At 72.7% G+C, this 10,964-nt stretch overlaps 4 protein-coding genes across 6 annotated transcripts; 2 read left to right on the top strand and 2 right to left on the bottom strand.

Moving 5' to 3' along the window:
* Positions 1-301: 301 nt before the first annotated feature.
* CLP1 (cleavage factor polyribonucleotide kinase subunit 1) lies at positions 302-2,663 on the bottom strand. Its single transcript, XM_032111866.1, has 2 exons — positions 1,758-2,663; positions 302-1,108 (listed from the first exon to the last, which is right to left on the bottom strand). Exons 1-2 carry the CDS (start codon positions 2,601-2,603, stop codon positions 437-439), a joined length of 1,518 nt encoding a protein of 505 aa, XP_031967757.1. The 5' UTR covers positions 2,604-2,663; the 3' UTR covers positions 302-436.
* Positions 2,664-3,215: 552 nt separating this feature from the next.
* YPEL4 (yippee like 4) lies at positions 3,216-5,168 on the top strand. The gene is made up of 4 exons (XM_032111958.1): positions 3,216-3,975; positions 4,467-4,510; positions 4,612-4,720; positions 4,903-5,168. The coding sequence occupies exons 1-4, from the start codon at positions 3,316-3,318 to the stop codon at positions 4,990-4,992; spliced, it is 903 nt and encodes a 300-aa protein (XP_031967849.1). The 5' UTR covers positions 3,216-3,315; the 3' UTR covers positions 4,993-5,168.
* Positions 5,169-5,609: 441 nt separating this feature from the next.
* SERPING1 (serpin family G member 1) lies at positions 5,610-9,876 on the bottom strand. 2 transcript variants are annotated; one of them, XM_032111855.1, is made up of 9 exons: positions 9,772-9,876; positions 8,592-8,661; positions 8,345-8,414; positions 7,771-8,230; positions 7,544-7,681; positions 7,260-7,463; positions 6,996-7,138; positions 6,473-6,692; positions 5,610-5,937 (listed from the first exon to the last, which is right to left on the bottom strand). In XM_032111855.1, the coding sequence occupies exons 3-9, from the start codon at positions 8,411-8,413 to the stop codon at positions 5,690-5,692; spliced, it is 1,482 nt and encodes a 493-aa protein (XP_031967746.1). In that variant the 5' UTR covers position 8,414; positions 8,592-8,661; positions 9,772-9,876; the 3' UTR covers positions 5,610-5,689. The 2 variants fall into 2 exon arrangements, with proteins under 2 accessions (XP_031967746.1, XP_031967745.1); XM_032111854.1 differs by lacking the exon at positions 9,772-9,876 and adding an exon at positions 8,897-8,978.
* Positions 8,929-10,964, top strand: LOC116445413 (ubiquitin-conjugating enzyme E2 L5-like). 2 transcript variants are annotated; one of them, XM_032112013.1, is made up of 4 exons: positions 8,929-9,010; positions 10,063-10,152; positions 10,528-10,714; positions 10,780-10,964. In XM_032112013.1, the coding sequence occupies exons 1-4, from the start codon at positions 8,990-8,992 to the stop codon at positions 10,938-10,940; spliced, it is 459 nt and encodes a 152-aa protein (XP_031967904.1). In that variant the 5' UTR covers positions 8,929-8,989; the 3' UTR covers positions 10,941-10,964. The 2 variants fall into 2 exon arrangements, with proteins under 2 accessions (XP_031967904.1, XP_031967905.1); XM_032112014.1 differs by lacking the exon at positions 10,063-10,152 and having other exon boundaries at positions 8,938-9,010.

Here is a 10,964-nt window from a genome sequence, read left to right as displayed (position 1 = left end):
GCACCGCGCCCCCCCCGCGCGCCTCCATTGGCCGCCGCCCGCCGCCCCGCCCCGGGAGCGGCGGCGCGCATGCGCGGGACCGCGCAACGGGGGCGCGCGCTCCCCCGGGGGAGGGCGGGGCCACGGCCGGAGCCTCGGCGCGTGCGCGGGACGTACCACACCGGGGCCGGGGGGCGGGGGGGGGCGAACGGAGGGCAGCCGGGAGCGGGCGGCGCGCACTGCGGGCGCGGGGGGAGCCCGGGGCCGGCGATTCCCGCTCCCCGCGGGGACCCCCCGCCCTCAGCAGACGCTCAGCAGCGGCAAAGGCTTCCAGATTTAATAGCAAACTGTACAAAAAGTATAAAACCAAAGGGCAGGGTCACACCGCGCCGGGGGGGACAAGGAGCGGGCACGGGGAGCGGGAGGAGGAGGCAGGGGGCACATCCCGCCCTTCCCCCTACTTGAGGTCCATGAAGCGAATGTCCATGATGAGCAAGAAGTTCTTGGGGAGGGGCCGCGGGGCGGGGGACAGCACGGTGAAGACCTGGCGCTCCAGGTCGACGCCAGTGACGACGATGAAGCCGGCCACGCTGGTCTCGGAGATGTTGTCGTCGGGGCTGTCGGCAGTGCTGACGCTCAGCAGGTGGTGCACCATGTCCCGCCCCGGCGTCACCGGCACCAGCTTCAGCTGGTTGTCCTCCTGCGACATTCCCAGCGGCAGGCACGAGTCCGGAATGGTGGGAGCGCCCACCTTGTAGATCTTGACGTCGGAGAACTTGACGTCGAAGGCGTGTGGGTAGAAGCAACCGCGGAAGCCGTAGAAGTACTCGCGGATGCGCTCGTCCCGGCACTCCCGGCGGAAGTCCTTGGAGCGCTCCACCACGCCGCCGGACTTGGGCAGCAGCACGGTGCGCACAAAGTGCGGCAGGTCCCGCTTGAGCTCGTTGTAGAGGCGCTCCTGGTCCAGCACCACCACCACGTCCACCTCAAAGGCGGAGGCGGCGTGCACCAGCGCCTGGTAGCCCGAGCTCTTGACCCAGCCGCAGGTGTTGATGACGCAGCCGCTCACCGACGCCCGCCGGTTCACCTCGCACCGCTGGTTGAAGACGTCGGCCAGGCACGACGTGATCTGCAGCAGGAGGGGTCACACAGAGGCACCCCCGCGTCCCCAGGCTCTCCCCAGCTCCTCCAGTACCCCCAAGGCCTCGATCTGGGCGGCTGCCCAGGGCAAAATCGTGGAACGGACCTTAAAGCCCATCCAGTTCCCTGCGGCAGGGACCCCCTCCACCAGCCCAGGATCCCCCAAGCCCCATCCAGCCTGGCCTCGCATGCTTCCAGGGAGAGCTGGGGCAGCCACAGCCTCTCCAGGCAACCCCGCAGGGCCTCACCATCCTCACAGCAAAAGAGCTTCTTCCCAATCGCCAACCTAAATCTCCCTTCTGGCCCTGCGAACCCATTCCACCCCTTCCTATCACTCCGCTCCTTGACAAGAATCCCCCTCTGGATTCCCTGTAGCCCTTCAGGACAGAAAAGGCCGCTCTGAGGTCAGCACACCAGGCCGAACTGCCCCACCTCTCCCAGCCTGCCTCCATAACGAGGGTGCTCCAGTTCCCTTCATCAGCTCCCTGTCAACCTCTGGACTCCCTTCCCGCCCTGATCCTGGGAAGGGGTGACCGCCTGTGCCCCCCGGGATTCAGAGACCCCGCAGCGCGGGCTGGGGGGAGAGCCTGGGGGATTCTGGGGCCGGATCCGACCCGGGGCGAGCCCCCCGTGCTCACCTTGTTGTAGAGCTTGATGTTGGTGCCGGGCGTGGTGGAGCCGAAGTGGTAAACGAGGGGGGCCTGGAGGGAGAAGCCCTCCTCCACGTCGGCCGGGCGCTCGATGTACAGCGCGCCCATGGTGCCGGGGATGGACACCGAGCCCTGCCCCACGTCCAGCTCCACGAAGGTGGGCCGGCGGCCCAGGCGCACGGCGTAGTTGAGCAGCAGGCGGCACACGGTGGTCTTGCCCACGTCGGTGGGCCCCACCACCATGACGCGGGGCCCGCGCTCGTCCTCCCGCTCGGCCTGGCGCCGCATCTGCTCCAGCGCCGTGTGCGTGTTCAGGTACAGCAGCATCGGCGTGTCCCGCGACACGTAGGCCACCTCGGTGCGGCCGCTGAGCTGCACGGTGCAGCCGTGCCACGTGAACACGGCCACCTTGGCGCCCGCGTCGAACGTGAACTTCTTGTTGCGGGTGAGCTCGGTGCCGAACACCTCGGCCATGCCGGTCAGCAGCTCCAGCTGCACCGTCTGCGCCGCCTCCACCTCGAACCGCAGCTCCGTCTCCCGCTCCAGCTCGAACTTGGCCACCTGCTTCTTCTCCTCGCCGCCGTCGTCCGCCATGACGGCGCCGCGGGGCTCGAGGGCCCGGTGCCCCGCTCCCGCCGCGGCCGCGACGGAAGTGACGTCAGAGCGGCGCGCCGGGGAGCGCGGGGCGCCCGGGTCACGTGGGGTGCTCGTGTCACGTGGGGCACCCGTGTCACGTGGGGCACCCGGATCACGTGGGGGCGCGTCCTGTCCGGCTCCTGCTGCTAATTTGCATCTCGTTTGCATATCGCCCGCGGGCCCGCCTTTCGTTTGCATCCCATTGCAGTGGGGGCTCCCCCCCCGACCCCGATCCCTCGGGATGAGTCCCGGGATCGCTTGCATGACGTTCGCATGACATTGCCACGCAGCCCCGCCCGCTCCCCCCCCGTCCCCGCCCTCCGGTTTACATCTCACGGCGGTGACACGGGGGACATGAGGGGACAGGGGGGACAGGGAGGCACCCTGGGGACGAGGCAGAACACGGGGACATGGGGGGGACACAAGGGACACGGGGGACAAGACAAAACGCGGGGAGCTGGGCGGCCACGGAGGGCACGGGGGGCCGGCGGGACGGGGCAGCCGCGGGGACACCGGGGGGACGCGGGGGACCGGGAGGAGCCGGCGGCCGCAGCGCATCCCCGGCGGCCGCGCTGACGTCGGAGGGCCCGGCGGTGACGTCACGGCGGCGGTGGCGGGCGGTGACGTCACGGCCGCGGGATGAGTCACGGTGCCGTGATGCGGCCCCCGGGCACGCAGGGCCCCCCCCGCGCCCGCCCCGGGGACAGCGGCGACAGCGGCAGCGGCGGCAGCGGGGACAGCGGCAGGCGGTGAGCGGCTCCGGCCCCCCGGGAACCCACGGAACCCGGTACCCCCCCGCCGTGTCCCCCGGAGACCCCCAAACCCCGCCGAGCCCCCGCCGTGTCCCCCAGCGCTCCTGACATCTCCCCCCGCAGAGACACCCCTGTCCTCCCCCACCGCGGCCGCCAATATGCCCCCCGCCCCCAGCTCCCTCTCGCCTCCCGGGGACCCCCATCCCCGCACCTTGGAACCCTCATCAGCCCCCCCGAGGACTCCCACCGCCCTTCCTCCGGCTCCCTGTTCCCCCCACTCGGTACGCGCGGTTCCCCGCTCAGGACCCCCAGCACCTCCCCGGGGACCGCCGCTGGCCCGGGACTCGCCGGCGTTTCGAGAAGAAGCGCCAGAGCCCGCTTGGGACGCCCCCGCCGGCCCCCTCGGCGTCCCCGCGCTGCCCGTCACTGCTGCGATGAGCCGCCCGGTCTCGGCGGGCTCGGGAGGGGATGCCCACACCTGGGAGATTGAGGAGGGGGTCTTCCCTCACCGCCCCCTCTCCCCCTTCGCAGCCGCCTCCCTTTTCCGCCTCCTTCTGCCGGGGGGCCCCGGCGGAGCCCCCCGAGCCCGGCCGGGCGGGACGGCGGCTCTGGGCGCGCTGCTGCGCTGCTTCCCCTGCGAGCGGCTGTGCGGGGGCTGCGCGGTGCCCCCCGGGGCGCTGCCCCCGGCCATGCCGCCCCCGGCCCGCCGCCGCCTGCCCCCGCGCACCTTCCGCAGCTACCTGCCGCGCTCCCACCGCACCTACAGCTGCGTCCACTGCCGGGCGCACCTGGCCCGCCACGAGGAGCTCATCTCCAAGGTGCCACCGCCACCCCCCGCGATGGGTGGGGACGGGTGGGACAGTGGGAGGCCCCCTTGCCGTGTCCTGGGACAGCGGGTGTCCCTCCGCCGTGTCCCCGGAGCGTTGGGTTTCTCCCCACGGTGGCGCTGGGACGGCCAGCGTCCCCCCCACGGTGCCCCTGCGGTGTCCCCGGGCTGGCGAGCGCTTACCCCGTGCTGTCCCGAGGTGAGGACATTCCCACGGTGGCCAGCATTGCCCCGAGGCGGCAAGCATCCCCCGCACACACCGGGTGGTGTCCGTCCGGGGGGCGGCAGGTGACCCGTATGGCGCTACCGTGGAGGTGTCCGTCTCAGTGTCCTCAGTGTCCCCAGGCTGGCAGGTGTCCCCCTGCGGTGTCCCCGGGCGGGTGGGCTGCACGGTGGCAGTGCGGCGGGATGGGCGAGGACGCGGAGGGAGGGGGGCCAGGGGACGCGGGGGACCCAGCAGTGACAGTGGCCGTGTCCCCACAGTCCTTCCAGGGCAGCCACGGCCGTGCCTACCTGTTCAACTCCGTGTGAGTACCGGCGGGCACTGGGGATGGCAGCGGGGCGGGGGGGCCCGGGGATGCCCGGGCGGGATGTGCCGAGCCTGTGGGACACCGCGCTCTCGGCACAGGGTGAACGTGGGCTGCGGCCCGGCTGAGCAGCGGCTGCTGCTGACGGGGCTGCACTCGGTGGCCGACATCTTCTGCCAGAGCTGCAAGACCACCCTGGGCTGGAAATACGTGAGTGCCCCCCGGCTGGGACCCCCACCTGCTGCAGGCGCTGCCCGGGGGCCTCAACCCCTGCCTGGGCTCCCCAGCCCCTGCCCCCGGACACCCCAAACCTTTGCTGCGGACACCCCCAAGGCCTGGGGGGGCAGCGCCCATCGGGGCATGGGGGGGCTGACACTGTGTCCCCCCCCCAGGAACAGGCGTTCGAGAGCAGCCAGAAGTACAAGGAGGGGAAGTTCATCATCGAGATGTCGCACATGGTGAAGGAGAACGGCTGGGACTGACGCGGGGGCGCAGCTGGGACTGGGGGGCACGTGGGGGGCGCAGCTGGGGGGCTGGCGCTGGGTGACCCCCTCCTTGGCACCTTCCCAGTGCCCCCCGGCGGCCCCTGGGTCGCACCAGCCGCGGGGGCTGCGGGGCTTTTCTAGGGCAATAAAGGCTTTTTTTTTTTAGGAAGGTGCGGGTTGTCACCTGCCCCCGGCGCTGCCACCACCCCTGGCTCGCCCTGGCACGCAGCCTGGCACAGAGTGGGGGTCCCTGGTGGCCCCAGCCTGCCCCTTCCCCTCTTCACACGCAGGAGGTGGGAGGTGGTCGGTGCCTTTATTGGGACGCCGAGCTGGAGGGGAAACTGAGGCACGGGAGGAGCGGGGACCCCCCTGGTGCCCTGGGGAGCTGGGGCGGGTGGAGGGTGAAGAGGTGGGGAGGGAAAGGGGGGAGATGGGAGGGAGGAGAGGACAGGAAGGAGGGACGAGGGATGCAGAGAGGGAAGGAAGGACGGAGGGAGGAAGGGATGAAGGGAGGCAGGGAGGGAGGAGGGACAAGTGAAGGAAGGATGGGAGGAGAGAGAAAGGGGTAAAGGAGAGAGGGAAGGAGGGAAGCAGGGAGAGGAGGAGGCAGGGATGGAGGGAGGAGGGAGAGGAGGAGGCGGGAGCGAAGGATGGAGGGGTGGGAGGAGGGAGGCCAGGGACAGGAGGGGCAGAGTCAGGGCTGGGGGTCGCTGAGACGGCCCATGAAGACGGGGAAGTCGCCGGTGTTGTGCCAGAGGACGAAGAGGAAGGGGCGCAGAGCCTCCAGCACCAGGGCCGAGCGCGCCACCGAGGTGGCCATGGCCGCCGCCGCCTCCACGCCGGCCTCGTCCAGTGCCAGCACCGCCCGGTGCCGCGCCGTGTCCACCGCCGCCGGGCCCCGCGCCAGCCCGCACAGCTCCGCGTCCAGGAACAGCCCGTAGTCTGCGGCACCCGGCCTCAGCGCCACTCCCGCGGCACACGGGGACACCGCGGCAGCGGGGGCCGAGGGGACACCGGGGACGGAGGGGGCACCGCGGGGACCCGCGGACACAAGGGACCCAGGGAAGACCGGGTGGACAGGGACGCTGGGGATAGGGGAGACACCGGGACACTCCGGGGACACTGGGAGGCGCCAGGGGACACGCAGGGATGCGGGGAACACCGGGGGCATGGGGGATATTTGGGCCACTGGGGACGTGAGAGACAGCAGGGGTAATACGGGGACACTGGGATGCAAGGGGACATCCGGGGCGCTGGGGACATGGGGGGCACCAGGGACGCGGGGGTGGGGGGGGGAACTCAGGGGAAACCAAAGGTGTGGGGATACCAGGGACATTGTGGTCTTTGGGGACACGGGGGAAAGTGACCCCCAGGGGAGGGGTCCGTGGCGTCCTGCAGGGAGTAACGTCACTGCACAGGGAGTGATGTGACCCCGCAGCCCACCCAGCCCCTGCGGTGCCGTCAGAGGTGTCCTTACCCATGTCGTGCACCAGAGCCACCACGTCCAGGTCGAGGTCGAGGCGCAGGCGGGGCAGGGACAGCGCGGTGGGCCGGTGCGGGGTGCGGGCCGCCCGCCGCAGCAGCGCCAGGAAGGTCGGGGCGTCCAGCGCCCGCTCCAGGGTCTCCAGAGGCTCCAGGGGCCCCCGTGGCATCAGCACCACCAGGCTCAGCCCCCCATTCAGCTCCAGCCGCCCCACCTGTGGGGCAGACCCCCACCTAAGGGCCACTGCGGGGACCCCGTGGGCTGGCACCCCCCAGTGCCACCAGGGAGGTGCCAGCCTGGCATGCCCCAAAGTCCCAGGGGAGCGAGGCCACGGCCTGTGCCCCGTTCGGTGCCAGGGCAGTGACATCAGCCTGGCATCCTCCCCGAGCGCCGCAGGAGCTACGCCACAGCCTGGCACTCCTCCTCAGCGCCGCTGGAGTGGCATCATGCCACTGTCCCCCCAGCAGCGACCCTCCAGACCCCCAGCGCCTGGCGGCCAGTCCCGGCCACGGCGTACCTGGACCTGCAGGCGGGAGTCGGTGAAGGAGGCCACCGGGTACTTGGCGCTGGTCATGGTGGGCACCTCGCGGGGCGGGTGCCCGGGCCGCAGGAAGGGCAGCAGCACCGTCTTCTTGCGGTCCAGCGGCGTGCGCCAGGCGGCTGCGGGGACACGGCACCGCGGCTGGGGGGCGGGGGCCACCGGAGGGCCGCACGGGGCGGTCCCAGCCCCGCGCCCCATGCCCGGCGGATGCCCGGCGGATGCCCGGTGGCGGGGCCGTACCGCGCAGGTGGACGGCGCTGAGCAGCAGCAGGCGCGGCTCGGGGGGCAGCGCGGACAGCAGCGTGGGCAGCAGCCCCTTGCTGGCCTCCCGCACCCAGGCGTTGATGCGCTGCAGGTCCAGGCTCTCGTTGCCGCTCAGGGCGTCCGGGAGGGCGCCGTAGAAGCGCAGGGAGTCGTTGAGGAAGCGGGGCCGGAGGTGCAGCTCTGCGGGGCGGCACGGTGCCGGTGTCAGCCCGGCGCCCACCCGGCAGCGGCACCCCAGCGGCACCCGGTGCCCGCCTCACCTGGGTGGTGGAAGATTTGGGCGGCCGAGAAGAGGCCGGGCGCGCTGGCCAGCTGCTGCAGGGCGCCGTGCACGCAGTCCAGCCCCGACGGGTACGCCAGGAGGGCGGCCAGACGCTCCTGGGTCTCTCCGCGGGCGCCTGCGGAGGGGCACAGGGGAAGCTCAGCGAGCCGCCCCGGCTGGACAGCGGTGACACGGCGGTGCCGCTGCCCGCGGGCGGCCCCTCACCCAGCAGCAGGTGCGAGAGCCCCACGGCGACGTTGATGGGGGAGAAGAGCAGGTTGGCGTCGGGCTGGGCAGCCGCTGCCATGTGCTGGTAGAAGCGGAGGGCGAAGGTGCCCAGAGCCTCGGCCACGGCCGCCCGCTGCTCCCCCGTGGGCTCCCCGCAGCTCTCGGCCGGCTCCTCGTCCCCGGGGCAGGGCGGGGCATCGGTGCCAGGCGTGGGCACTGCCGTGGTCCCCTCGGCCTCGGCGCCCGCCTCCTCCGGTGCTCCCTCGGGCGCTGTGGGGCTGGGGGCATCCCACCCATCCCATCCCAGGCCCTCGGGGTGGGCGCTGGGGGTGGGCACAGGCAGCACGGGGGCCTCCGTGTCCTGCGAGGGAGCCGGGGCGCGAGCAGGGGGCACAGGCGGTGTCGGGTGCTCTCTGAGCAGCGTCATCCAGCTGGGAGAGGCCTCCAGAGTGAGCACCTGGGCACAGAGACTTGCGTGAGGGGGGCATGGGGCACCCGGGTGGGGGGCTCAGGTGAGGGGATGTGGAGGGGTGGCGGCCACAGGGAGCCCGGGTCCCTGGGCCACACTTACCGGGGTGACAGTGACCGTGGCTGTGGCCACCAGCCACGCCAGAGGCAGCCAGAGCGTCTTGGTGGGCATGCTGGTGGGAGGGCACAGGTCAAGGGCAGGAGGGACACCCAGCACCCCCAGCCCGGCACCTGCACCCCCACTCCCTGCACCACCCGTACCCCCACCCCTTGCAGCCCCACTCCAGGGTGCCCCCGCTCTGTCCCCCCCGGGGGACCGGGGGTGGGAGGAGGCAGCACCCCGGGCCCACCTGGGTGCCCGGCGGGTCAGTCCCTGCGTGTCCAGCGGGCGCCGGGGGATCTGGCCGCGTCCGACCCTGCCTGGTTAAAGATTAAGGAGGTTCCCGTAAATCAGCCGGGACACGGCCGGGATGCGGGGGCAGCCGTGGGGGACGGGCAGGGGGGTGCGGGGGCAGCCGCGATGCGGCCCCGCGGCCCGTTTTGCTCCCGTCAGGCACAGTCTGGGCGGGGCTCCGGCTCTCTGTCACCCACCGCCCCTGGGACCTCGGGGTGACGGGGGTCGCCGGCCGCCCCAGGCCGGTCTGTCCCCACCCACCCGTGCCGGGGGCGCGGCCGGAGAACCTCGTCCCGCCCGCCCAGAGGCGTGACTCCACGGAGCCCATCCCCGTGGCACCGGGCACAGATCACCATGGCCGGGCGGATCGCCAAGGTGGGCACCGGAGGCACCGGGACCGGACCATGACTCCGAGACCGCTGCGGTACCGGCGCGGGGGTCCTGGTGTCCGCACCGGAGCGGGGGCCGAGGGGAGCCGAGCTTGTGGTGCGGGGGTCCCGGTACCGGGGAGAGGCAGGGCTGGGGTGTCAGTGCCGGTGCGGGGGTCCCGGTACCGGGGAGAGGCAGGGCTGGGGTGTCAGTGCCGGTGCGGGGGTCCCGGTACCGGGGAGAGGCGGGGCTGAGGGTGTCAGTGCCGGTGCGGGGGTCCCGGTACCGGGGAGAGGCGGGGCTGGGATGTCAGTGTCGGTGCGGGGGTCCCGGTACCGGGGAGAGGCGGGGCTGGGGGTGTCAGTGCCGGTGCGGGGGTCCCGGTGCCGGGGAGAGGCGGGGCTGGGATGTCAGTGTCGGTGCGGGGGTCCCGGTACCGGGGAGAGGCGGGGCTGGGGGTGTCAGTGCCGGTGCGGGGGTCCCGGTGCCGGGGAGAGGCGGGGCTGGGGGTGTCAGTGCCGGTGCGGGGGTCCCGGTGCCGGGGAGAGGCGGGGCTGGGGGTGTCAGTGCCGGTGCGGGGGTCCCGGTGCCGGGGAGAGGCGGGGCTGGGGGTGTCAGTGCCGGTGCGGGGGTCCCGGTACCGGGGAGAGGCGGGGCTGGGGGGTGTCAGTGCCGGTGCGGGGGTCCCGGTACCGGGGAGAGGCGGGGCTGGGGGGTGTCAGTGCCGGTGCGGGGGTCCCGGTGCCGGGGTGCGAGGGGAGCAGTACCGGGGTGCAGAGTCTCCGGTGCGGGGGTGCCGAATCCCCCGGCCCGTTTCAGTTTCGTTTCCCCGGCGGGGCGGCTCCGCCCAGGGGTGTGTCCAGGCTGGCGGCCCCGCCCATAACGGTGCGCCCGGTAATTAAACTCTGCCCGTTAAGGCGTGGCCCGCGGTGTGACCCCGCCCGGAGGCGTGTCCGGGGTGGAGGATTAACCTATGGAGGGGTCTCTCGGGTCACGCCCTTTGGGACGGAGGTGTGTCCCGAGCGGCCCCGCCCACGCCTGCCCCACCCCTTCCGCAGGAGCTGGAGGAGGCGCGGCGCTGGGAGGGGGCCCGCGACGTGCGGCCGCTGGACGGGAACGTGCGGCGCTGGGGGGGGCTCCTGCTGCCCGTGCGTGGGGAGAGGGCACGGGGGGCTGCGGGCGGTGTGAGGGTCCCCTGGGCATGGGGGACATGCGGGCTTGCAGGGCAGATGGCCCCCTGGGGGCATGGGAGGGACTGAGGGTGACCCTTGGGACCAGGGGTGACTCAAGGGGGCGCTGAGTGAGGGTCTCTATCAGGACAGAATTGGGGAGGGTCCCTCTGAGGACACTCTCGAGTCCTGGGCTGGGGACGCTGGGTGGAGGTTCCCCTCCTGAGGGGCTTGGGCTGGCACGGGGGAGGCTCTGTGGGGGGCATGGGGGTCACTGGGTATCAGGGCTGGACAGGGGCCTCCCCCGATGGACGCTGTGGCAGAGGGGGCTGAGGTGCCGCCACACCCCGGCAGAACAACCCCCCATACAACACGGGCGCCTTCCGCTTCGAGCTGACCTTCTCCCCCCACCACCCGCTGGAGCCCCCCCGCGCCACCCTCCGCACCCCCATCTACCACCCCAGCGTGGACTCCGAGGGCCGCGTCTGCCAGCCCCTCACCGCCCACGAGCACTGGCAGCACACCACCCGCGCCATCCAAGGTGGGCACCGCGGGGACGGGGGGCACAGCGCCGGGGGTGCCCCTCTGACCGCCCCGCCCCTGCAGTGCTGCAGGACCTGCTGCTGCAGCTGGACAGCCCAGACCCGGAGCGGGTGCTGCGGCCGGACGTGGCCCGAGAGCTGCAGGAGCGCCCCGAGGAGTTCCGGCGCCGGGCAGACGAGCACACCCGGCTCCACGCCGAGCCGCGCCCCGAGCCCCGTACATAAGGCAATAAACTCTCTCCATCGCCT

The sequence above is a fragment of the Corvus moneduloides genome, chromosome 6, assembly GCF_009650955.1.
Source record: "Corvus moneduloides isolate bCorMon1 chromosome 6, bCorMon1.pri, whole genome shotgun sequence".
Taxonomy (NCBI): Eukaryota; Metazoa; Chordata; class Aves; order Passeriformes; family Corvidae; genus Corvus; species Corvus moneduloides.
Note: the sequence above shows the minus strand (reverse complement) of the source record. Positions and strands in the feature narration are given on the sequence as shown.

Coding starts and splice junctions, on each gene's coding strand:
- CLP1 (XM_032111866.1), bottom strand. CDS start 2,603: ATGCAAACGAAAGGCGGGCCCGCGGGCGATATGCAAACGAGATGCAAA. Junction 1,109..1,757: donor ACATCAAGCTCTACAACAAG/GTGAGCACGGGG, acceptor CTCCTGCTGCAG/ATCACGTCGTGCCTGGCCGA.
- YPEL4 (XM_032111958.1), top strand. CDS start 3,316: ATGCCCCCCGCCCCCAGCTCCCTCTCGCCTCCCGGGGACCCCCATCCC. Junction 3,976..4,466: donor ACGAGGAGCTCATCTCCAAG/GTGCCACCGCCA, acceptor GTGTCCCCACAG/TCCTTCCAGGGCAGCCACGG. Junction 4,721..4,902: donor CCACCCTGGGCTGGAAATAC/GTGAGTGCCCCC, acceptor TCCCCCCCCCAG/GAACAGGCGTTCGAGAGCAG.
- SERPING1 (XM_032111854.1), bottom strand. CDS start 8,963: ATGGGCTCCGTGGAGTCACGCCTCTGGGCGGGCGGGACGAGGTTCTCC. Junction 8,415..8,591: donor CTGACCCGCCGGGCACCCAG/GTGGGCCCGGGG, acceptor CCCTCCCACCAG/CATGCCCACCAAGACGCTCT. Junction 8,231..8,344: donor CCACGGTCACTGTCACCCCG/GTAAGTGTGGCC, acceptor CTCTGTGCCCAG/GTGCTCACTCTGGAGGCCTC.
- LOC116445413 (XM_032112013.1), top strand. CDS start 8,990: ATGGCCGGGCGGATCGCCAAG. Junction 10,153..10,527: donor GGGGGGGGCTCCTGCTGCCC/GTGCGTGGGGAG, acceptor ACACCCCGGCAG/AACAACCCCCCATACAACAC. Junction 10,715..10,779: donor CACCACCCGCGCCATCCAAG/GTGGGCACCGCG, acceptor CCGCCCCTGCAG/TGCTGCAGGACCTGCTGCTG.